This window comes from Tupaia chinensis, unplaced genomic scaffold (genome assembly GCF_000334495.1).
Source record: "Tupaia chinensis unplaced genomic scaffold, TupChi_1.0 Scaffold000527_1, whole genome shotgun sequence".
Taxonomy (NCBI): Eukaryota; Metazoa; Chordata; class Mammalia; order Scandentia; family Tupaiidae; genus Tupaia; species Tupaia belangeri.
In genome coordinates, this window is record NW_006160040.1 from 4,905,593 (window position 1) to 4,932,459 (window position 26,867).

Sequence of the window (26,867 nt, forward strand, 5' to 3'; positions counted from 1 at the left end):
CTGCTAACCACAAGATGGCTGCTGTGCCGCATCAACTGATGGTCAACTCTGCTTGCCAGAACCGCCTTCCTGAAACTGTATTCCATGGAGACTCACCTACAGTTGCGGAACTGCACGAGACCCACACTTGATCCAACCTTGAATGGAATCTATTTTCCCTATTGTTAAAAACTTTGGACTCGTGACCCCTCTCCCTCTACTCGCAGGTATCGCATTTTCAATGACCCCTCTGGAGGATAGCTGTCTATAGCAGAGATAGAGTAATTGGGAGAGGGGGAAAGGGCTGAGGGTCAAACATAGGATAAAAAACATATTTATATGTATGAAAGTAGAAATGGAACAGTATTGGTGACGACATGCTTGATTAAGACACTATGTAGTTTATCCTAGATGGGCAACTACACTTGGTGTGTTGTGATGATACTCAGGGAATGAGTGTTAGGCAATATAATTTAATATAAAAAAATAATAATCAGGAGGGAAAAAAAATGCACATTTGATGACTGAAGAGAGTTGTATGGACACAACTGGGGTCTACTTTATAGTATGTTCATTCTACTCCCTGGGGTTTATGCCTAGGATCAGATTTGGATACATGTGTAAGGATATGTCAGCTGTGCTAGCTAGTGGATATACTTAGACTAATTGAGTTCATTGGTAGAACAATTGAATGGGGGGGGGCGGAAGCCATTGAGGGCAATCATGAATGTCAGGGACAATGGAGGAGGAAGATGGGACATGGCAGAGGGTGGGGATGGGGAACCTAGGATGGCAAAACAAAAGGCAAGGTATGCAGGACACAAAAATTGGGAAATCATTTGCTGAGAACATATATGTTGATGTGCTTGATTGAGCCAATGCACAGTGTGTTTTGGATGGAAAATTCATATGTGTGTTGTGATGAGAAAAAAAAATTTATAATAAAAAACAAAGTATAAAAAAAAAAAAAAGGAGAGAAGAGGATAAAGACAGCAGTGAACAATAGAGAGGCAGGATGTTAATGAGAAATAGATATGGTTTATTACCTGTTGATGATGACATGTATAGTATTCTCAACTGAACCGGTCTGGGAAGTATTTCATGATGGGTGAAGTCTTTTTAATAAGCAAAATGAGAAATAGTGATTGATTGTTTAAAAAAATTATAATAATAATTATTGGGAAAAGCATGGAAAAGATATTGAATGATAAAGCGGGGAGATTGATATCTCTGTACTGACATGCATGGCATTCCCTTTTGAAAAAGCAATGGAAGTCAATGTAAAGTTATATGTAATCTAGTGTAATAGAAAGAAGATTATGATGATAATAAAAAAAAAAAAAAAGTTACTTTATTTAACTTTGTTAATTTCAATGTGACCAGAGAGGGACAGAGTGAGAGAAAGTGAGAAAGCAAGTCATCAGGTCTGGGATTTGAACTGTGGGGTCAGTCGTGTGGGAATCCAGTGCCTTTAACCACCACACCACCTGAAGGCTCCTTAAATATTGCTCTTTTGTTCCCTACTTCATTTATTCTCTGGTCTTTACTATTTCTTTTCTTCTGTTTTTTCTGGATTTCATTCGCTCTTGCTTTTCCAGCTCCTTGAACTATATTTTTAGGTTATTTGTCATGGGTCTATTTTTTTTTTTCTTGTGAGTAGTAGTTGCTCCAAGTTTCCCTTTTACTGTTTTCAGTGTATTTCAAAGATTTGAGAGTGCTGTATTTTCATTATCATTAGTTTCAAAACATTTTAAAATTTCAATTTCTCCAGTGATTTTAAAAATATCTGTAGTATATTGTTTCATTTCAGTTCAATAAACATTCATTGTTCAACAAACAGTACACTTGTTTCATGTATTTGTGTTTCCAAAGGTTCTTTTTGTTGACTTTAAGTTTAATTCCATTGTAAACAGAAAAGATGCTAGATATTTCTATTCTGTTACATCTGTAGAGACTTATATTTTGCCATTACAATGTGGTGTGGTGGTGGTTAGGTTGCTGGACTCTGCACATGGCCGACCGTGGTTTGAATCCTAACCTGGACCTGGTGGCTTACTTTCTTGCTCTCCCTCTTTCTCTACCTCTCTGATCAAATTTAAAAAATTAATAAATAAAATTAAATAATTGTTTAAAAAACAAAAGTGAAACGTAAGGCTCTGCATCTTGCACTAAGTACCATGAAAAGAGACATAGTGCATAGTAGGCCATTTTTGAAGTATGCTATACATTTCATTTAAATGTATAAATACTACATATTTTTGAGTGGGCTACTTCAAACTATCTACAGAGTCCACTAAGATTCCATTTTTGAGTAGGGACCACAGTAAGACAAGGCTCTGTAGCAAGTTTTATTTATGATACAAGCTCTACCACATGGGTTTTATGAGCCACCTGATCATAATGATGACAAAGTATCAAAGTATATAGGGATATTGTTTGGAGCCTCTGCCAAACAGAGAGAAGACAACAGAATCACTGAGAAGACCTTTGGAATTTTGGAACAAACCTATACTTTCTTCTGAAGATATTTATTCTTTTAAGGAAATTTCTAGCTTACTACTGTGCCTTGGTACAGACTGAATGCCTCTGTGGGACAGCAGATGATCACGTGGCCTGGGGTTACTATAATGTAAGTGTTGTAGATCAGCCTCAACACAATCTTGGCAATGCACAGCAGCAATCTATCCTGAGAGCAAAATGGTACACAATATACTGAGCTTGCTTGGGCAGGCATGGAAGGTAAAAGTAACATAATTTACATAAACACACGGCTCCAACTTTCTCAATACCAACTTGTTTTATTGTCTCCTTTCCCTCAATTCATACTTAGGGCCTCCTGAGATGTTCCTAACACATGGGCCCATTAAAAAAAATAAATAAGGACTGACAGGTGGCACGGTGGCTAAGGAGGCTGGACTCCCACATGGCTGACCGCAGTTCAAGTCCCAGACCTGGCAGCTTGCTTCTCACTTTCCTTCTCTCTCTCCAGTCAACTTAAAAAAAAAAAAAATAATGACTATGAATAAAATTAAGTAATTCTTTAAAAAGGAAAAAATCAAGCCTGGTTTACAGATGGGTCTAAATGGTATGCTGTTTTTACCCAAAAGTGGACAATACCACCCAAGGGAAGGATGGGCCTACATGGTATATTGTTTTTACCCCAAAGTGGACAGTACCACTAAAGGGTGATCCTGAAGTGCAGTGAAAGAAAACCCTCCCAGTGTGCCTGTTTGAATAGGTTGCCCACCATGTGAGAACTGAGAGATGGCGGATCTGCACAAATTCAAGGGCAGCTGTTAGGGTTTGACTGGCCTGGGACTTGGAAGAAAGAGCATTGAAAGGCTGGTGACAAGAAAGTCTGGATCCATCTGTGGCTGGATCTCACAACTGCCATAGACTGTGAATGATGTTTGTATCCTCTTAATGACCATCAAAAGGCATCCCCAGCAAAGGAGGCCCTTCTTTTCTTTTTTAAAATTACTTGTCATTATTATTTTAATTTGACCAGAGACAGAGAGAAAGGGGAAGTGAGAAAGCAAAGAGGTCTGAGACTCATGCAGTCAGTCATGGGGGAGTCCAGCACTTTAACCACACTACCTGCTGGCCCTAAAGGAGGCTCTTCTTAATCAAGTTGGCAAAATGTGCTCTGAGGTATCACCTAGTCTCATTCCCCAGCTAACCCACCGCTAGCTCAATGGGCCTATGAAAAATGTGGCCAGAATGGCAGGGACAAGAGGCTGTGAGCTCAACCAACATGGACTTCTTACCATGACTGACAGGTGCTACCACCTCATCTGTCAAGAACCCGGACCAGTACACAGGTCACTCTGGATGCCTGCACTTCCACACTGAGTAGCAAAGGCTAATTAGAGACAGTGACCAAAGTAGGAAAGACAATTGGATGACTTGGACTCTGGTAAGGAACCGTGACCAGCTAAAGTTCTCGCTGAAGGCAAAAGAACTCAGATAGTAGGAAGCCATTGGTTTATAGAAACAAGGTCTGTAATAGCTTTGAATATATGCCATTCCCTCTTGTTTATTTTTATTTCTATCCATTTTCACTTTCGCATTTAAATTTTATACACAATGTCTTGGAGGTTAAATTACAGTTTAGTGAGACCAGCAGATGACATAGCGGTTACATTGCAGGACTCACACATGGCCTATCACGGTTTGCATCCTGGGCATCCTGGACCCAACTGGCTTAAAACTCAAGCTGGGAGTCCCCAAGATCCTGGCAGGAGAATGGAGAAGGGATTGTGGTATGCCCATCCCCCCTGGGGGATGATTTCTCACTCTGTCTCTCTGGTGAGCGCATGTCCCCTATAGCAAGAATCTCTTTAAAAAAATTTACAATTTAGTTCTTAGGTAACAGCACTGACAGAATTTGTGTTGTCAACAGAAAACAAGGGCTGTTTACCAGTACAGATAGAGAAGGGCAACGAGAAGGGACTGGATAGTAAAAGTAGACTTACACATTTATCTGTGTCTTTAAGAGGGGCCAGAAGGTGGCTTGGTGGTTGAGATGCTACATTTCCACATGGCTGACCATGGTTCAAGTCCCAGACCTATGGCTTAAAAATTACACTGGGTGCATGTGCATGCCCAAAATCCTGAGAGGTGACTGGAAATAAGATTGCAGCACGGCCACCCCGGGGGGATAAATCTCTTTTCCTTTCTCTCAGGCAAGCACCAAAGTGTTGGACTTCCACATGGCCAACTGCAGTTTGAGTACCAGACCAGCAGCTTGAAACTCAAGCCAGGTTCATGTTTGTGTACCCAAAATCACAAGAGGAGAAAAAAAATTGTAGTGTGGCTGTCCCCCTAGAGGATAATTTCTTACTTTCCCTCCCTACATGTCTCTCTTTGGCGAGCACATGCAAAAACCTTAAAAAATAATTTATTACTTTACAAGTTTTTTAGGTTTTAGGACCAGCAGTTGGCCTAATGGCTGTGTCGCTGGACTCCCATGTAGTCGACTGCAGTTCACGTCCTGGACCCAGTGGCTTAAAACTCACGTCGGGCATGTATGCGTGCGTGCCCAAGATCCCAAGAGATTGGAGAAGGGATTATGGTGTGGCCACCCCCCTGGGGGGATAATTTCTCACTTTCTGTCTCTCCGTCTCTCTGTCTGGCGCGTGCATGCACCCTATAGCAAAAACCTCTCAAAAAAACCCCCCCAAAAAAACAAAAAAAAGCAAAGGCACCGTATACTAATCATGTAAGGGACAAAAACAGACAATGGTTTTTATACTTCAGATTAAAGAGGGCAGACACGCAGTCTAAAAGAATTTACCAATAATAGCTATACTGGTAATTAAAAAAATAATAAATTTTCCTTATTAGAAACATTAAAGTGTTAAAGAATATCCTTTAGGTGGAAGGAAAATATCAGTGGCAACGGCTACCTTCATAAGTAATGAAAGAGTAATTAATGGGAAAATAAACAAGATCTCTTATTACTATTATTTTTATTTTATTATTTTTGGGAGAAGTTTTTGCTAAAGGGCATGTGCACTCACCACAAAGAGACAGAAAGTGAGAAATCATCCCCCGGGAGGATGGCCACGCCGCAATCCCTTCTCCTCCATTTTCCTCTCGGGATCTTGGGCATGCACGCACATGCGCCTGGCGTGAGTTTAAGCCACCAGGTTTGGTACTCGAACCACAGCTGACTACATGGGAGTCCAGTGACATAGCCATTACACCAACTGCTGGTCTCTATTACTATTACTTTTTTAAAAAGCCTACTTTGAACCCCTTATCAAAATAAATACTTCTAGTGATGTTTTAAGGAGTCATTAAGCTTGACGCAAAGTTTTACACAATACTTACCAAGGCTGACTCTCTATATATAGGTAACAGATTTCTAACCAAAATTCTCAAGTCTACCCTTACAGGCTTAAGGCTGACAGAGGAATATTTACTTCTTTCTTCTTAGTCCCAATCCATTGATTTAATTTTGCCTGTACGTGGAACAATAGAACTAGATTTTACATGCCAACATGTGGCTTGATAGTTAATATTTATACCAAGCACTCTGATTTTACTCTATATGCAATCTGAGGCAGAAAGTCACAAGTGTTTTCAGCTATAAAAACAGATGGTAGTCTCATAAATTCTCGGTTCACTGTAAGAGCATTTCTGCCAATTTGTGTGTCACTTCCCATGTGCGTACCAAACCTTCCCTCCAGCTATCATTTCTAAGACTCTGTTCTTTGCTGATGAATACATAACCTTAGTTATCTGCTAGTCCACAGGAGCAATAAAAAACCGAATAGACAACCTACCCTAAATGAACTAATAAGGTTAATCCACTGGCATTAAAATGTCAAAAGTCAAAATGCAAAAACATTTCAGTCAATAGAGATTAATTCAATAAACATGTAGATTTATTTTAAGTCAATTTGGTACATGATAAATTGGTTTTGCAGTTTTGTAATGAACTGAAATAGGAGTATCTAAATACAGCAGTATCTGCCTGTGCAACAAGTATCTGTAAAGTAAATTAAGGTATCTGAAAGAACGGTATCTGCATGAACAAATCAGATGAAAAATCTGAAAAGGTTTCTATATATCTTCTGGATTAAAAAAACCCAAAATTATTAATGGCTCAAGATACTACACTGCTAAAGGAAGGGTAGGAAAGTCTGCAAAGGCTGTGAGTTCTGTGGCAAGAGCTCTTTAATAGACTTGAAAAAGCAAGTGTCCTATTAGGTGTTTGTTGTTAGAGCAGTGTTCAGAATTACAGGAAACGCTTCAAGTCATCTTCATAAAATTTGTTTTGTGTGTTGACATTACTGTGTGGCAAGGAATTCATATCCAGGTAGTGACGAATTGTATCACTGTAGCTAATTTTTACCACCTTGCAAGGAATGGAAATTCTATGCATTTTCAAATGAATCTTAGATTGCTCACTAAAAAGTAACAGCCATGGCACCATTATATATCTTGTGAGGTACCTAGAATATTACTACTAATGGAAAAACAAAGATGTGAGGTAAACCTATCTTTTCCCCAAAACCTTTGAAGCCAGAGATTTTAAACAATTAAGGCACTTGAAAACATTAAGTATATGTACAAATGTGCAAGTAAAACAAACTTTAGCTGTACCAGCAAGTAACAAAGAAAACAGTAAATCTTCATTTTATGAATCTAAATGCAAGAAGTTTTGGTTAACGAACCAAAGTAATTTGTCATTTTCTAAACTCTAAAATATTGAAGTGCTAAACTCAGCCACTACAGGCTAAAGAAACTAAAACAAAACAAAACTAATGACCTAGAAGAGCAAAAGCCCATTTTAAACAGACTAGAGCCTCTGAACTACTCCAACATGTCAGAGGCAGGGAGATGTAACCCTCTAAAATTGTAAAAACTGAAAACAAGCAAGAACAAAAAGATCCCTAGTACTTAACAAGAAAACTATAGAAATAAAAGTACATCTGCTTACTTTCAAATGCCATGGGAACTGAAAACAAAAAGAAGAAAAGAGAAAGAGAAAGCACCGTCTACGTATCCAGGCTATCATCATTTAAAAAATCTACATAATCTTATCAAGCAAAAAATTCTGAAACTTTCTGAAATCACATTGGTCATATTTGCTGTCTAAAAACTTAAAATAACTGTCTGGTTTAAAGAGTCAGTAAATGACTCTAAAATAACTTAGTTCCTTCTTGACTCATGAAAGTTACTTTTCAAGAAAGCTTGATGGAAATCCTTTCAAGGTATAACAGTGTCAGGAGACTTTTTTGAAGCACAAAAATATACATATATAATTTAATCAACTTTATCTCTTTGACTATATTAATGTTGAGAAGTTCAATATATGGAAGGCTTTCAACTCTGTATACTATCCTCCAGCTAAAGTTTCTCAGCTTGAAATAAAGTTAGGTTAAGTTTTCAATGAAGTATTAACCAGTATGATAACTAAAAGCAGGATTACTACTACTCACACTTCAACAGTTACTTCTTCCAACCAACTTTTACTTTTGTTAATGTGAAAGAATAAATCACAAACATTTTAAGTTCTAGCCTACCTTTCAGACTATCTTTTAAGGCACTGTCTTTATTTTCTCAATGGTATAAGGTGCTTTACAAGTATGAACAATAACCTGTTTAACGCTAATAGTTTGTATCCTTTCCATTCATTTCTTTCAATCTGGAATGTAATTCCCTGTGTGGCATCTTATTTCTAATGTAGAAAAAATAACTTATCAAGCACAAGATTTTTTAAGGATACCGTTTAGGACTACTAAATTTATAAACTTATTCCACTTTTTAAATGATAGTCAAAAATCCACCTGACTGATGTTAATTTGGCACACTCTCAATTCTGGTCACTAAACTACACCTGGAGTTTGGATGAAAGTGATATAGCTTTCAGGCTTTAAAACAACTCAATTTAAACTGCCAAGAGTCATGAGGTTGTGTGCACATTTCCCATCACTTACAGAAAGTTACATTTGGCATGTCAAGAAAGAAACAATCCCACAGCAGCAGCCATTTAAAATAAAAGAAGACAGCCACAAGGATTCATGCAGAATATTGTAAGTATTCCTGTTGAGCAAAATGATTTAACTGATTCTCCTTCTGGATGATGTTCCAAATATCCTATATGTATCCTTTGGAAACTTAAAAATCCTGGAACAGCATCTTCCATGTGGGACTTCTTGAAGCATATTATTTTGGTTTCAGTGAGTTACACAAATGAATCACTAGTCCTTCTTAACTTAATGGGTCTGTTTACAGAGTGTGGTAATTTCGTTCTTTAGATTTGCAGAACTTATAGAGAAAGAAAATTACAGCCTGAACACCCAAAACAAGGACGATTCCTCCAATGAAACTGGCCGCATCAAAGGTAGATTTCCGCGCAGGTGGTGAGGTTGGAGTCAAAGTGGTGTTCGTTGTACCTGTTACAAAAGAAATAACCCTTAGTAAGTCATGAAATCTTCATCCTCTCAGAAGAAATAAACATAAAAAAAAAAACAAACACACACACACACCCGGACATATCTGCAATTAACATTTTCAACAAGCAAAATAACTTCTAAGTAAAGGTGTTGATAGGATTCTGTCAGCAAATTTTACATTATGAGAAAACTTATTAAGTAATGTAGAGTAAGAATATAAAAATTTTCGGGACCAGCAGTTGGCATAATGGCTATGTCGACAACGGCTCAAGTCCCTGACCCGGTGGCTTAAAACTCACACTGGGTGTGTGTGCGTGCATGCCCAAGATCCTGAGAGGAGAATGGAGAAGAGATTGAGGCATGGCCCCTAGAGGGTGATTTCTTGCTTTCTGTCCCTCTGTCTCTCTCTCTCTGGCAAGCACTCATGCCCTATAGCAAAAGCCTCTCAAAAAAAATAAATTTTTTTTTTTAATTTTTCGTATTTTGTAGGAAGTAAAACACTTCAGACAGACTAAGAAAGCACCATCTGGGGCCAGCAGGTGACATGGTAGTTAATGTGCTGGAATCCCACATGGCCAACTGTGGCTCAAGTTCCAGACCTGGTGGCTTGCTTTCTCAATTTCTCTCTCTGGTGAGAACACATGCCCTATTACAAATTAAAAATAATTTAAGGGACCAGCAGGTGGCATGGTGGTTAAGGTGCTGGACATTCCCACATGGCCAACCACGGTTCAAGTCTCAGACCTAGGGGCTTGTTTTCTCACCTTCTCCCCTGTCTTTCTCTGGTCAAATTAAAAATAAATTAATGAATAAATAAAGTTCAATAAATAATTCTTTTAAAAAATTTTAAACTTAAATAAATATTTCTTTAAGAAAGCACCATTTGGGAACCAGCAGTTAGCGTAATGACTATGTCGCTGGACTCCCACGTAGTGGACCGCTGTTCGTGTCCCGGACCCAGTGGCTTAAAACTCACGCCGGGCACGTGTGCGTGCGTGCCCAAGATCCCAAGAGGAGAATGGAGGAGAAGAGATTGCGGCGTGACCATCCCCCCTGGGGGGTGATTTCTCGCTTTCTGTCTCTATGTCTCTCTCTGTCTGTCTGGCGAGCGCACGCGCCCTACAGTGAAAATCTCTCCCCCCCAAAAAAAGAAAGCACCATTTGTTAGTAAAAAAGCAATTTCATGTTTAAAATAAATTTTACTTTTTGGTTAACAGAATATCAAATGACCCAGTTCAGTGGCTATAATTTGTTTTTGAATTAATTACAATTTCATATTTCTTCTTATGAAAATGGAGTGGCTTCAATAAAACTTAGAGACAGCAAAAGCAATCCCAAATGCGGGTAAAAGATTCACCAGTACTGAGACAAGTTTATTTTAAATATGGATAAAGGGATGAGCTCCTCCCCTGTGTACCTATGTGTCCTGTGGTATAACATAAATATAATTTAGTTTACAAGACATCGGATAGTTAATAAAACAATTTTCACGTGCATGTAAGTTACTGAGGAACGTAGAAGCAGTATTCAAAAAGACTGTAAGGCACACATTTAGTAGTGATCGTGGTTCTTCAGACCTTTCTCAGTTAAAAAAGCTAGATGCTGCACTCAAATTCTCATGGTCTAATACTGCACACAACCAATTCCTAACAAGTAGCTAAAAATTAGACCTCACGTACAAGTTGTACGGAAGACGTTTGGGAAAAACGTTAGTACTTGATTCTGAGCTGTTATGCCAAATGTGATTATACATTAAGAAATAAGAAGACTCTTGGTAACGTAATCATGATTGTTTTAAGATATAATTTGGTCCCTTAAAAGTAAAAGATGAGTTTCAGTCCATTAATATTCATTAAAAAAACTGGTAAATGATGGTAGAAATAATGAGGCAATACTAAAAACATCACTGTGAGTTTAAAAAGCTTTACCTGTTGTAGTAACAATGACGGAAGTGGTAGGAGAAGGATGGGTTGTTGTTTTAGCTGTAATGAAAACAAAATGTATTTTTAAAAATTTAAATTTCTAACTTCCCAGTTATCTAGCACCTTTTCAAATTAATAGAGACCAGCAAATGGCATAATGCTTATGTCACTAGACTCCCACACAGCCAATCATGGTTCGAGTCCCAGACCAGCAACTTACAACTCACACCAGGTGCATGTGTGTGTGTGCTCAAAATCCCAAGGAGCATAGAGAAGGGACTGAGGCATGGCCATCCCTCCTAGGGGGTGAGTCCTTGCTTCCTGTCTTTCTGTCTCTCTAGCAAGTACTCATACCCTATAGCAAAAATCTTTCTCTAAAAACAAAATAAAAACAAAATACTACCAAGACAAGCAGATGGCATAGTAGTTAAGGCGCTGGACTCTCACATGGCTGAACATGGTTTGAGTCTTGGACCTGGCAGCTTGAAACTCACACCAGGTGTGTGTACATGCATGCCCAAAATTTCAAGGAGAATGGAGAAGGGAATGTGGAGTGGTAATTACCCTTGGGGGTGATTTCTCACTTTCTGTCTCTCCAACGAAAGCACACGCCATATAGCAAAATGCTCTCTCAAAAAACTACTACTACTGACTTTAATATGCTTTCAAATTCTTAGAGAATCACTGCCTCTTTCTGTGCAGACAGCACACCCGCAAACACGGTGACCATCCCTAAAACCCGCCGGACCTTCTGTAAGAAGTGTGGCAAGCACCAACCTCATAAAGTGACACAGTACAAAAAGGGCTTTCTCTGTATGCTTAAGGAAAGAAGCATTGTGACAGGAAGCAGAGTGGCTATGGTGGATAGACTAAGCCTATTTTCCAGAAAAAGGCAAAAACTACAAAGAGGATTGTGCTGAGGCTAGAAAATGCTGAGCCCAACTGCAGATTTAAGAGAATGCTGGCTACTAAGAGATGTGAGCATTTTTAACTGGGAGTAGATAAGAAGAAAAAGGGTCTGGACAGCAAGCTGTGTGAAGACCTGGAGAGACTGAAGAAGATACAGGCCCATAGAGGGCTGCGCCACTTCTGGGGCCTTCGGGGCCGAGGCCAGCACACTAAGACAACTGGCCGTCATGGCCGTACCATGGATGTGTCCAAGAATAAATAAGTCTGTAGGCCTTGTCTGTTAATAAATAGTTTATATACCTATGGCAAAAAAAAAAAAAAAAAAAAATTCTCACTTGCTCTCTTAAGGAAAAGCAACACATACGAGCCACAGAAACAGACTATTCCTAAATGCTTGGGGTTTTTTTAGTAAGTGTTGTCTATCGATGCATTTTCTGCATCAATTTCTTCCATTTCACAGAACCAAAGAAAGACTAAAGACTCTTAGTAGTTCAGAGGATCCAGGGTGGAGTAAGCAGCAGAGAATAACTGTTTAAGAGCAGGCCACATTGAGACCAGCAGATGGCATAATGGTTACGTCACTGGACTCCCATGTAGTTGACCTCAGTTGGAGTCCCAGACCTGGCAGCCCAAAACACTGCGGGTATGTGTGCATGTGTGCCCAAAATCCACAGAGAGGACAGTGGAGGAGAAGGAATTGTGGTGTGGCCTTCTTGCTTTCTGTCTCTGTCTTTCCAGAGAGTATATACACCCTATAGCAAAAAAAACCAAAAAACAAAAACAAAAAATCTCTCTTAAAGACAAATGTGCTGGCAAGTGGTGTGGGTAGTTAAAAGCACTGGACTCCCACATGGCCAACCATGGTTCAAGTCCTGGACCCAGTGGCTTGCTTTCTTACTTTCCTTCTCTCTCTCTCACTGGCTGATCAAACTGGAAAATAATAAAAAAATTAAATACAACGATTCTTTAAAAAAAAAAAAAAAAAAAAGAGCAGCCCACATTGATTTTGGGGAAATTATCTCCTCCTCTATACTGTTTACATTTCGCCTTTTGGAACTTTGTCTGTGCTTAACACTTTTTAGTCAACCTTTAATATGCCTGTTGGTCCATGATTTGTAGTGGATATTAGAAGTTTGAGCATTGTTAACACCATGCAACAATCAGCTCAAATACAGTTCTGCAGTATTTGCAGGCACCTGTGGCATGAATACTTGCACTGTAGCAGATGTCAAGTTACTCGCAACTAGCTAGCATGAGCTGGTCTGAGCCAGCTCCAGTCAAGTCCTTCAGAACCAGTTCTTGTCCTTGATATAGCACAACCACTCCTCACTTAATGATCTGCTGTTTAACAACCACGGGACTTACGACAGTTCTCCAACACAGGGAATCCCCTTTCTCAGTCAGTCAGTGTTCACTACATGAAGCACTTATCATCACACAAGACTATATTATTTCAATTATAAACCTGTACTATATTATGCACTCACGGTATTAACAATAAACAAAATGATAAAAAAAAAACCAAAAAACAAAAAACAAAAACTTAAGCCAACTGAAAAAGCAGCCTCTGCCTCTGCACGATTCATTTTCCTGCCAAGTAGATGTGCGTGGACTGCCAGGACAGTAACAATAAACAAAATGATCACACCAGATTTGTATTATTGCATTGTAGTGTGTCTTGTTGCTTTCTAGCACTTATTTAATGTATACTTTTTATATAGATAGAATTACACTATTCTGCTGTGGCACCAATTGAAAATACATGGGGCTGACAGGTGGTGTGGTAAAGGTGTTGGACTTCCACGTGGCCAACTGCAGTTTGAATCCCAGACCTGTTAACTTGCTTTCTCACTTTCCCTCTTTCTCTCTCTGGTCAAATTAAAAATAATAATAATTAATAAAAATAAATAATTCTCTTTTTTTTCCTTTTTTTTGGAGAGGTTTTTCTCATTGGGTGTGTGCGCTCACCAGGTCAGAGAGACAGAAAGAGAAAAATCACCCCCCCCAGAGGGGATGGCCATGCCGCAATCCCTTCTCCTCCATTCTCCTCTCGGGATCTTGGGCACACACACACGTACCCGGCGTGAGTCTACGCCACCAGGTCCGGGACTTGAACTGCGGTCGACTACATGGGAGTCCACCGACATAGCCATTATGCTAACTGCTGGTCCCAAAAATAAATAATTCTTAAAAAAAAAAATAAGAGAAAGAAAAATACATTACCTTTTGGTACCAAGACACACCACAAGATGTATGGCTTCAAGCTCCTGCCTTACCTAACCAATTTGCTTAAAGACCTAGTCATAGATCTATACCCACGCAGTGTTTCTTGGAGACACTTCTTTGGACTTTCTTACTTCCACGCCCATCCTTATTCGGTTTCCTCCTTAGTCCTCTTTCTCCCCTTAAACATTACCATCGCCCGGACTCTGGTCCTCAAGCCCGATCCTCCACTCTCTATGCTCCCAGAGTAGTATCTATGACTGCCTAAGCTGACTGCCTTCTTTATATTTTTAGCCAAGAGCTCCCTCCAGATCTAGTTACCTAAATACTTAACAGATCGCACTTAAATGAATTCTAGTCATCTTAACCAAAAATCCCAAATGACAAGACGAGCAGCTGAAATAATGGTTATGTTGCTGGACTCCCAGGTTCCAGTCCCAGAGCCAGTGGCTTAAACTCACACCAGGTGCATGTGCACATATGCCCAAGATCCCAAGAGAAGAATGGAGGAGAAGAGATTGTGGTGTGGCCATCTCCCAGGGGGTGGGGGCAGGGGTGATTTCTTGCTTTCTGTCTCTCTGGTGAGCACATGTACCCTGTAGCAAAACTCTCTCTTAAAATCCAAATGACATGACCAGCTGCTCTTCCTCTTCCTTGCTTACTTTGGTGACAACTCCTCACCTTTTCCTTATCACTCTTCCTTCCCATCTCCTCACTGGTCAAGTCCAAGCCTTCTACTTCCTTAAACCTATCATGTAGGTCTACAGCTCCTCCCCTATTTGTTCTCCAGAATTACTGTAACAGGTTCCCTAATGCCATAGAGTCGCAAACTCCTTTAATTTTCACTCTCCACAATACCAGAAGTCATATCAATTAAAATGTATATGCCCTACATACTTAAAAATCTTTCCAGATAACATCCACGTCTACCAGCAAGACATACATGGGTGCTTCCCTATCCTCTTCTTGACTTGAATGTCGAGCTTAACTCTTTCTCACCTTGTGCCAGACACTCCTTGACCTTGTTGTATCTGTCTTATCTCTTCCGAATGTACTGACACACTGCTCTATCTCGGCTAGAAGGCTTTCCCCTATTTCACCAGTGTGTACTTTTCCCCGCTTATGTTAGAGACATTTTTGTTATAGGGAGTGTGCATTCCCCAGAGACAGAAAATAAGAAATCACCCCCCAGGGACGTGGCCACACTGCAATCCCTTCTCCTCCATGATCCTCTCAGGATTTTGGGCACGCGTGCACACAGACACACACACACACACACACACACACACACACACACACACACACACACACACACACACACACACACACCTGGCCTAAGTTTTAAGCAGCCATGTCCGGGACTCAAACTGCAGTGGACTATGTGGGAGTCCAGCAATGTAACCATTACGTCAGCTGGACCCACCAGCGTGTAATTTTAATCAGCTGGGCCACCCAATACATACATCTTCCTACACATTCCCCAACACGACTGCTCACTGACTTCTTCTACCCTTTCTACAATACACAAAATGCTACCTTCTTTTAATCTCTACCATTTAGCCTAACACTTATCTTGGGGTAGTTGCCTTTAATATTTTAAACTGTATTTTTCTATCAAATTAGATTTATTTCCCCAGAGAGCATATGTGTTTCCCAGAGAAAAACAGAGAGGGAGAGAAAGAAAGCACCCCTCAGTTGGAGCATGGTGACATCACAATCCCTTCCCCATCCCACTGAAATGTTGGGTATGCACGTACACCCACTTGACAGCTTTTTATGCCACTAGGGTTGGGATTCAAATTGCACAGTAGGCCATGTGAAATCCAGCTTCCTCAATCAACCAGGCCAAGGGCCAACCCTAAATTAGAATTGTAAAGGGTAGTATTATCTAATGCTATAAGTGGTGGAAAGTTCTCCTGTTATTATTGATAGAAACAAAATTCATAAAGCTTTCTAGAAAATAATAATTACAGAAAGCCTTAGGGTAATCATACTATAACCCAATAATTCTGTTTCAATCAATTGTATCAGAGATAAGAATATAAGTCCCTATAAGATGGTCACTACATGGAGAACAAGAGATAACCTGTTCAATCAAGAGAACGATGAGTAAACATGTGCGACAATGTTCACAGTAACTGGAAATACAAACGTGCACAAAGGTATAATCCACTGTCGTAAAAAGGATATTTGTTTACAGATACACACAGAAGGGACTACAAGAAATCAATACTGTAAACATTCTAGTGTACCTGTGAATGATGGGAATTATAATTTTCTTTAGGCTTCTGTATTTCCCATAATTTCCATGAAACATAAAAAGCAGTTTGTAGGCCCAATGTAAAAAAGCTACAGCAAATCTGCTCAGATTCATGAAATGCACAGCATTGGAGTTATGTATTACTGTTAAGAGACACTACATATAAATGTAATTATTATGGTCCAAGGTTTATAGTAACAATTTTTAAGTATTTAATTAAGAAGGTATCTACCAAGAAAACTTAAAATTCTAAAAGATAGAGAAAGAAAAGAGTCAGTCATCTTGATTTACCTGTAGAATTGGATGTCGTCGGAGTAGCAGTTGGCTCTATTTAAAACAAAACAAAACAGAACAAAACACTGTATATATCAAATCTAAAAGATCACAATCTATAACACTATTTATCTACCTGCAATCATTTGAGTACTATTAACAATTTTTATAACATTTAAAGTACTACCTGTGGAAGAGACTGACAGCTGTCCTCACCTTCCCTTCTTCGGAACAAAACAATTTTTATTTTAAAGCCAGATTTCTGCTATAGGGTACGTGCGTTCACTGGAGAGACAGAGACAGAAAGCGAGGAATCCCCCCCGCCCCAGGGGATGGCCATGCCACAATCCCTTCTCCTCTCAGGATTTTAGGCATGCATGTGCTTGCACACGGTGTGAGTTTTAAGCCACTAGGTCTGGGACTCAAACCAAGGCAGACTATGTGGGAGTCTAGTGATGTAACCATTAGATCATCTGCTGGTCTCAGAAGCACCAATTTTTAGTGACACCTCTCTTCACCCAACAAAGATGTTTCTTAGCCTCCCTTGCAGCCAGAAAGCTATGGTAACTTTTAGCAAGCATCTTTAAGATAGATATGAGGCTCTACCATTCCCTTCCTCTTCCTGCTGGCATGAAAAATCAACGTGGGAACCAGCAGTTAGCGTAATGGCTATGTCGCTGGACTCCCACGTAGTCGACCGCGAACCGCGTCTCGGACCCGGTGGCTTAAATCTCACGCCGGGCGCGTGTGCGTGCGTGCCCAACATCCCGAGAGGAGAATGGAGGAGAAGGGATTGCGGCGTGACCATCCCCCCTGGGGGGTGATTTCTCGCTTTCTGTCTCTATGTCTCTCTCTGTCTGTCTGGCGAGCGCACGCGCCCTATAGCGAAAACCTCTCAAAAAAAAAAAATAAAATAAAATAAACGTGATGGCTGGGACATGAACATGCACCTTGATGAGCAATGTCAAAGTAAGTCATTTTTAAGGGATTAGGGTGGGAAACTAATGGTTGTCGAGTTGCCACTCTAGCTCTTCCTTTACGTCAGAGAAATGAATCTGTCCACTATTTAAGACATTGTAATTTGGATGTTTATATCCTTCACAGCCAAAACTAATTCTAATCGGTATATCAGCAAATAAGTAGCATTACTTACTCAATTTTTAAGACAATGTTTTAAGAAATATTTTACTGAATCCTGTCTGTAAACAATATAACAAAATCAAAGGTCTAAAAGTTATTAATTCTTACTAACACACGTTGAAATAAGTAACTATTAAAAATGTTTATTCATGTACCACCTAAACCATATTATGCACCCTATATAAGGTAAAATGCATGTAATATTAATGACATTCCCAGCTACAGTGTTGAGATGGGAGGGATAGGGAACTTCTATCATAACTAAATAGTTAATGGTAGTCTTTCAAGGTTACTGACACACTCTATAAAAATCTTTTGGTCTATTTAATTACCTATAGACCGAATTAGGAGACTTACTTTCCCATAATTCATAATCTCACTGGAAAAATTAGCTGTTTCAACTAGGAATTTTAAGAATTTGCTAGGTAAAAGAATAATGGTTAGAGAGTAATCAAGTTCCTCATTCATGAAAATAGATGAATACAGAGAAGGTTCACTTAACTATAGCACAAACTACGCTGGAGAGTAAATGTGAGATCCCAGTACCATAACCAAAAAGTGCCAGAACCAGGCTTGTAAAAATGTAAATAGAGAGGTTCTGAACTGCAATGAATTCCTGGAGAAGTTAAGGATAGGAAGCACCTACACTAATAAATATACTATTCACATTTAAATCTCGAACAAGAATTACAACACTTGAGACAATGGTTTTCCATATCTCGTGAATACTTACCGTAACAGAAATCTGACCCATTCACCACATGACAGCCACTAACTGTTGAATTACTGGAACAGTAGGGGCTCTTATCTGTTAAGAGAAAAAAAGGCAAACACCACAAATCACTGATTTATATTGTCATGGACTTTACTACTAAGCTCCAGAATACCTTTAAAAAAAAAAAATCCAACCCAAACATAGAAGTTCACAGACCATCAAATTACTGTGATTTTCCTTGTTCCATTTTCCTAGACACTACTATGCAGACCCTCTCTAAATTTTATCCTTTCAAAATCCACATAAAAACACTGAACAGATAAATCTGAAACACTGAGATCTCAGAATTACAGTGTGATCACTGTACAATCAAGGAAGGCAGCCAGAATTCATAAAAGGAACAGGGAGAAGTGATCAGGATCTTTGAACAAAGGCTTAGTAAACAGAGGAGGCAGGTGTCCCATAGCAGCGGCAGGACTCCTGTTCCAGATCTCCCTGCTTCTGTGCTATCTGAAACAGCTTTTCTGGATAGGAAGACTCTGAACATTCAAATCTCCAAAGTCTGCCGACTCCTATATGTGGCCCTAAAAGGAGGGAGGGCTACACACGCTTATTGTGACCTAAAAAGAGCAACTTCTATAATAAAAAAGTTCATTTAATCCCAAATTAAGGTAATATCTTAATTTTAAAAAGCTTTTACACTTTATATACTAATATAATTCCTAGGGCTACTATTTTCACTAAAGAATAAAACTGAATATGCAGCTTTGACTTTTTAACAGTTTTTAGTTTCTTTTTCTTTCAAAAAGATTTATTTAATTCCACTTGATATTATTATTATTGTTATTTTTAAACTTTGACCAGACACAGACAGAGAGGGAGGGAAAGGGAAAGCGAGAAAGCAAGCTGCCAGGTCCGGGACTAGAACTGCAGTTGGCCATGTGAGAATCCAGCATCTTTAACCACCATGCCGCCTGCCAGCCCCACTTTTTCTTTATTAAACAAACAAACAAACAAGCAAACTGTTAAGATTGTTTTGGTGATAAAAAAATGCAAACATCTAAGAAAACATTAAAATTCATACTACAATCCCATGATTCTAACAAAAACCTTATCTACTTCTCAGAGTCTCTCCATCTATTGATAGCTCTTTATCCCTGAATCAAATACACATAAAGTTAACTTAAAGTTTAACATATCTCAAAACAAGTTTCCAAAGAAAATTACATAATTTCCTTTAATAGCTAATTCCAATGTGTTAGAGTATTCTTAACCCTTACAAACTCTAAAGTCAATCACTTCCTTTAAAAGCTGAGTCTGGGGGCCAGCAGGTGGCATAATGGTTATAGCGCTGAACTCCCACATGGCCAACTACAGTTCCAGGCCTAGACTGGTGGCTTAAAAATGCCAGCACATGTGCTTGCATGCCTCCAAATTCCAGGAGAAGCACAGAAAAGAAGGACTGTGAAGTGGTCATCTGGCTGGGGAGATGTGTCACTTTCCCTCTCACTGTCTCTCTCTGGGGAGCACACAAACACTATGGCAAAAACCTTAAAAAAAAAAAAAAAAAAAAAAAAGGGATTGAGCCTGAGCTAGTCTATGGCCTAGTGGTTAAGGGGGCTGGACTCCATATGGCTGACCTCGAGGTCCCAGTTCAGGACCTGGTGGCTTCAGAAATATACCAGGTACATACGCATGCATGCATGACCAAAATCCTGAAAGCAGGGAGAAACAGAGAGGAAATGTGACCATTTCCCATGGGGAGTATGTTCTCACTTCCCTCTGTCTCAGGTGAATGCAGGTGCCCTTTGGCAAATTAAATAAACTCTGGAACAAATGTTTCCCTTTAAAATAAATATAAATAATTAAGCTTTAATCATCAAATTCAAGGTGGCTAAACGTGGAGATATGAGACAAGAAATTTTTAGAGGGGATGGTAAGCAATTGTTGCTTTAAAGGAATACCAGAGGGACTAGCAGATGGGGTAATGGTTACATCACTGGACTTCCACATGGCTGACTGCAGTTCAAGTCCCAGACCCGGAGGCTTGAAACTCATGCTGGGCATGTATGTGTGCGTGTGCGTGCGCACACACCTAAAATTCAGAGAGAAGAATAGAGAAGGGATTGTGGTGTGGTCACACCTGGGGGTTGATTTCTCTTTCTGTCTGTCTCACTGGAGAGCACATACACCCTATAGCAAAAATCTCTTAAAAAAAAAAAAAAAAAAAACCAACCAGATTTGCAAAATAATGCACATTAAACTATACATTCTACAGTATTTTCAAATGTTCAATAATAATATACTGTAGAATCAAAAGTTTTGCATTCTCTAAAAAGTACAGCAACCCTGGGGCTATTAGGTGATGTAGTGGTTAAGGTGCAGGACTCGCGTATGGCCAACCACAGTTTGAGTCCCAGATCTGGTGGCTTGGAAATCATGTTTGGTGCCTATGTATACATGCCCAAAATCCCAGGAGAGTGGAAGAGAAGGGACTGTGGAGTGGCTAGGGGTGGGGGCTCCTCACTCTCTTTCTGTCTCTTTCTGTCTCTCTAGAGTGAGTATATGCACCCTATGACCCAAAACACACACCCCCCCCCAACAAACAAAAGTAAAGTAGCAACTTCAAAGTTTCTTACCTTTACAGTCTATCCAAAAGCAGGTAGTATTATCAATGCTGGTATTAAAACAGGAAACACAGCTATTTCGGTTTTCACAGGAATCTGGTGGACAAAATGCATAAAATCAATTAGCATTTCATCTGAGTTTATTCTACTTACCTTTTTGAATAATAAGCATTACATATATTGGGTTGTTAGAAAGTCATGATCTATTTTTTTAATGCAAAAATATGTCATGACTTTTCTGAGAACCCAATAGTACCACACCTGCTAATTTCACAAAAATGGTTAAAACCTTATAAACCAGTTTACTAAGAAATACCAAACAAACTATACAGCAGAGTAAGTAAACTCAAAAGGAAAACAAGCTAATGGGGAACCACTCAATATTGAGGTACCGAACAAACAATCCTTTTACACAGGTCAACTATTTGAGAGATAACCCAGTTACTCAAGGTTTCTCAAGGCCTTTTAAAATGAGTCCTTACAAGATAAGAATACCAAGAGAAAAGGCTATGAGACAAATACTACATGCAAAGAAACCACTATCCCAAAACATCTGATGAGATAGTGGGATTTTTAAAAAAAAAGAATTATTTATTTAATTCCATTTGTCATTATTATTATTATTTTTTAGTTTGACCAGACAGAGGCCGAGAGGGAGAAAGGGAAAGCGAGAAAGCAAGCCGCCAGGTCCAGAATTCCAATGATGGTTGGCCATGTGGGAGTCCAGCACCTTTTTCCACCATACCACCTGCTGACCCTGAGAATGTGGGATTTTTAATAGTAATTAAGATTTATTACAGGGTGAACCCAAGTTTCGATGATATCCATTTGGAAAACAAGTTAACTTCCCCCAGATCTGTGATTTATAAGTGATCCTCGCTTCACAGTATCTTCTGCAACTGGAGACATCTGGAAGGGCCACAATCGGGTTTTAACAAATTATAATAGAAAGGCATTTATTTGTCAATAGTTTATCTAAGCCAAAATGTTACAGAAATAATAACACTAAGGCAGCTAATTACAATTCAATGCCTGGACAAAGGAACTGTCTATGGATAGATAAGACGCCCTTCATGTTCTTTGAAACTAGAAGTCACCAACATTTTCATTTGCTGCCTGCCTGTCTGAAAAAACAGTTCCACAGAGGCACGGCCTTTTAATTAGTACATATTAAAGACTGAGACGTGTATGGTCCTCTAGAGAGGGGGGTGTGTGTCTGTGCCCACAAAGCAGAAATAAGTCCTTATAAACTCTTCTATGCTCAATGACCAAGTTCAGGGCTTGATGTTCTTTCCGACAAAGAAAACTTGCTACCTCTCAGGTCCCTGCTTATCCAACTGTGATTTCCAGAAAACACAAATTATCACCTGTGCGTGCCTTCCAATTACACACAATTAAGCTGGTATTTCCAGGTTTCTCTTAAAAAACAAAACAAGATGCCTATACAATTCTGAAAGGAGAAGTCAAATGAGAACTAAAACAATTCTGCTCCATCTCTTAAAAATCACATGGTTAGAATTTCCACCATGGTATTGCTATTTACTTTTTCAAATTAAAAAAAGTTATTTTTTGAATTCTACCATTATTTTTCTGAAGCTAACAAAAACACATGCTATGATGTTTCATAATATTAAGCTTTTATGACATACTAAAATGAGGGAGCACATTGTACCACAATATGACCAGCGTGAGAAAAAAGTAAAATCATTGCACTAAAGCGATCTTTCGGTCAGGAAGCCATGTTACGGTGCTAACTATAGAATAACCCATCGCACACTATTGGAGAATGGAGATTTCAAACAGCTACTGTTTCTTCATCTTATTACCGCAAACTTATCTTCCCTTTCCTCTTTGGTGTTACGGCATAAGTTAATTTCTGCTTTAAAATCTCTATACCTTAACCAGCGACGCTCGACGGCAGAGTTAACAAAAGGCGAGTTTCTGCCTGGGTTTTAAGAAAATCACAGATATGGTTGCAATCCCGACTGCACAGCCTACTACACAGACGGCCCTCAGGAAAACGACTTCATCCCCGCTCTCGCTGTACCTAAGTTTCGCTTCCTAGCTTCTACTTTAGCCCGTTGGTAAGATAGCAACGCGCGAGGTACAGTGACTACCTTCCTTCTTTACACCTATCATGGAGTAAAGGAAGTGAAGTTTCCACTAATTTCGTGCTCGCATCTCAGATATGTCCCTATCCACCAGCAAAGTCAACGCAAGGAAATCTCAAGCGACTTATGTTCTCAAACCCACGTCCGAGACACGGACTGGCACTCATGTCTTTAAGTTTCTCCTTTCCGCTTTTGCTTTCCGGAGAGAGTTGGATAAACCACCAAGTCCAGCGAAAGGGAGCTGGGTCTCGCCGCTAACTTCGGAAGCGCATCGCCGAGCCCCACCATCACCGCACAGCTGCCACCGCGGAAGGAAGCCACGTCCCCTGTTCCCAGCCTAAGGTGAGGCTAGGGATTACGATGCACTTTTTTTTTAACGCCTTCGAGTGCAACGCTCTCGAGTCGGAAATAGCCCATCGAGAGGAGTGGCCTGTCCGTCTCCTTCTCACCGAGTCGTTCTCACCCGCCGGCCACCCCGCGCGGGCCGCAGCCGGACTCGGGGCAGGCCGCCATGTTGCCGGAGTCGCCGCCGCACCCCGAGCGCTCGAGGAGGGCGTGCGGCGCGGGGCATGGGAGCGCGCAGGAGGCCCGCTGGGCCGGCGCCCACCGAGTGAGTATATGCACCCTATGACCCAAAACACACACCCCCCCCCAACAAACAAAAGTAAAGTAGCAACTTCAAAGTTTCTTACCTTTACAGTCTATCCAAAAGCAGGTAGTATTATCAATGCTGGTATTAAAACAGGAAACACAGCTATTTCGGTTTTCACAGGAATCTGGTGGACAAAATGCATAAAATCAATTAGCATTTCATCTGAGTTTATTCTACTTACCTTTTTGAATAATAAGCATTACATATATTGGGTTGTTAGAAAGTCATGATCTATTTTTTTAATGCAAAAATATGTCATGACTTTTCTGAGAACCCAATAGTACCACACCTGCTAATTTCACAAAAATGGTTAAAACCTTATAAACCAGTTTACTAAGAAATACCAAACAAACTATACAGCAGAGTAAGTAAACTCAAAAGGAAAACAAGCTAATGGGGAACCACTCAATATTGAGGTACCGAACAAACAATCCTTTTACACAGGTCAACTATTTGAGAGATAACCCAGTTACTCAAGGTTTCTCAAGGCCTTTTAAAATGAGTCCTTACAAGATAAGAATACCAAGAGAAAAGGCTATGAGACAAATACTACATGCAAAGAAACCACTATCCCAAAACATCTGATGAGATAGTGGGATTTTAAAAAAAAAAGAATTATTTATTTAATTCCATTTGTCATTATTATTATTATTTTTTAGTTTGACCAGACAGAGGCCGAGAGGGAGAAAGGGAAAGCGAGAAAGCAAGCCGCCAGGTCCAGAATTCCAATGATGGTTGGCCATGTGGGAGTCCAGCACCTTTTTCCACCATACCACCTGCTGACCCTGAGAATGTGGGATTTTTAATAGTAATTAAGATTTATTACAGGGTGAACCCAAGTTTCGATGATATCCATTTGGAAAACAAGTTAACTTCCCCCAGATCTGTGATTTATAAGTGATCCTCGCTTCACAGTATCTTCTGCAACTGGAGACATCTGGAAGGGCCACAATCGGGTTTTAACAAATTATAATAGAAAGGCATTTATTTGTCAATAGTTTATCTAAGCCAAAATGTTACAGAAATAATAACACTAAGGCAGCTAATTACAATTCAATGCCTGGACAAAGGAACTGTCTATGGATAGATAAGACGCCCTTCATGTTCTTTGAAACTAGAAGTCACCAACATTTTCATTTGCTGCCTGCCTGTCTGAAAAAACAGTTCCACAGAGGCACGGCCTTTTAATTAGTACATATTAAAGACTGAGACGTGTATGGTCCTCTAGAGAGGGGGGTGTGTGTCTGTGCCCACAAAGCAGAAATAAGTCCTTATAAACTCTTCTATGCTCAATGACCAAGTTCAGGGCTTGATGTTCTTTCCGACAAAGAAAACTTGCTACCTCTCAGGTCCCTGCTTATCCAACTGTGATTTCCAGAAAACACAAATTATCACCTGTGCGTGCCTTCCAATTACACACAATTAAGCTGGTATTTCCAGGTTTCTCTTAAAAAACAAAACAAGATGCCTATACAATTCTGAAAGGAGAAGTCAAATGAGAACTAAAACAATTCTGCTCCATCTCTTAAAAATCACATGGTTAGAATTTCCACCATGGTATTGCTATTTACTTTTTCAAATTAAAAAAAGTTATTTTTTGAATTCTACCATTATTTTTCTGAAGCTAACAAAAACACATGCTATGATGTTTCATAATATTAAGCTTTTATGACATACTAAAATGAGGGAGCACATTGTACCACAATATGACCAGCGTGAGAAAAAAGTAAAATCATTGCACTAAAGCGATCTTTCGGTCAGGAAGCCATGTTACGGTGCTAACTATAGAATAACCCATCGCACACTATTGGAGAATGGAGATTTCAAACAGCTACTGTTTCTTCATCTTATTACCGCAAACTTATCTTCCCTTTCCTCTTTGGTGTTACGGCATAAGTTAATTTCTGCTTTAAAATCTCTATACCTTAACCAGCGACGCTCGACGGCAGAGTTAACAAAAGGCGAGTTTCTGCCTGGGTTTTAAGAAAATCACAGATATGGTTGCAATCCCGACTGCACAGCCTACTACACAGACGGCCCTCAGGAAAACGACTTCATCCCCGCTCTCGCTGTACCTAAGTTTCGCTTCCTAGCTTCTACTTTAGCCCGTTGGTAAGATAGCAACGCGCGAGGTACAGTGACTACCTTCCTTCTTTACACCTATCATGGAGTAAAGGAAGTGAAGTTTCCACTAATTTCGTGCTCGCATCTCAGATATGTCCCTATCCACCAGCAAAGTCAACGCAAGGAAATCTCAAGCGACTTATGTTCTCAAACCCACGTCCGAGACACGGACTGGCACTCATGTCTTTAAGTTTCTCCTTTCCGCTTTTGCTTTCCGGAGAGAGTTGGATAAACCACCAAGTCCAGCGAAAGGGAGCTGGGTCTCGCCGCTAACTTCGGAAGCGCATCGCCGAGCCCCACCATCACCGCACAGCTGCCACCGCGGAAGGAAGCCACGTCCCCTGTTCCCAGCCTAAGGTGAGGCTAGGGATTACGATGCACTTTTTTTTTAACGCCTTCGAGTGCAACGCTCTCGAGTCGGAAATAGCCCATCGAGAGGAGTGGCCTGTCCGTCTCCTTCTCACCGAGTCGTTCTCACCCGCCGGCCACCCCGCGCGGGCCGCAGCCGGACTCGGGGCAGGCCGCCATGTTGCCGGAGTCGCCGCCGCACCCCGAGCGCTCGAGGAGGGCGTGCGGCGCGGGGCATGGGAGCGCGCAGGAGGCCCGCTGGGCCGGCGCCCACCTGGTACTGGAGTGGGGACAGGCGAGAGCGACGTCACCGGCGTCACGGTTATGTTGGTGGTGGTCGCTGAAGTCAAGATCGGAGCGAGAGTGGTGTTCTGCGCCGCCGACAGCACACAGAGCGCCACCAGGCAGGTGGCGGCCCAAAGCAGCGCGCGGGAGAGCCCCGACATCGTGTCTTCAGCGCTGGGGTCTGGGCGAAGGCTGCGGCGAACAACGCTCGGTCGGTCCCTCCGTCCCCTGCGGCGCCGCCTCCGAGACTTCGCTCCCCGCGGGAGCGCGCGGGGTCACGTGAGCGGCCCCAGTCCGCGGCGTGCGGGCGCAGGCGGGGCGGAGGCGGGGCGCGGGCGGTACCAACGGGGCGGCTGCGGCGGGGGGAGCAGGGGGGGCGGCTCTCGCCGG

General features: G+C 40.6%; 1 protein-coding gene across 1 annotated transcript; it reads right to left on the reverse strand.

The window, feature by feature from the left end:
- Positions 1 to 6,353: 6,353 nt before the first annotated feature.
- CD164 (CD164 molecule) lies at positions 6,354 to 26,756 on the reverse strand. The gene is made up of 6 exons (XM_006156976.3): positions 26,467 to 26,756; positions 23,761 to 23,844; positions 18,349 to 18,423; positions 16,494 to 16,529; positions 10,817 to 10,870; positions 6,354 to 8,888 (listed from the first exon to the last, which is right to left on the reverse strand). The coding sequence occupies exons 1-6, from the start codon at positions 26,636 to 26,638 to the stop codon at positions 8,722 to 8,724; spliced, it is 588 nt and encodes a 195-aa protein (XP_006157038.1). The 5' UTR covers positions 26,639 to 26,756; the 3' UTR covers positions 6,354 to 8,721.
- Between the last annotated feature and the right edge of the window lie 111 nt (positions 26,757 to 26,867).

Bases quoted from the DNA above. Each gene is read 5' to 3' on its own strand.
- CD164 (XM_006156976.3), bottom strand. From the start codon at position 26,638: ATGTCGGGGCTCTCCCGCGCGCTGCTTTGGGCCGCCACCTGCCTGGTG. The intron at 18,424-23,760 runs GTAAGAAACTTT...TTCTCTTAACAG, and splicing joins CTTTTGGATAGACTGTAAAG to ATAAGAGCCCCTACTGTTCC. The intron at 16,530-18,348 runs GTAAGTATTCAC...TGTTTTAAATAG, and splicing joins TGGGTCAGATTTCTGTTACG to AGCCAACTGCTACTCCGACG.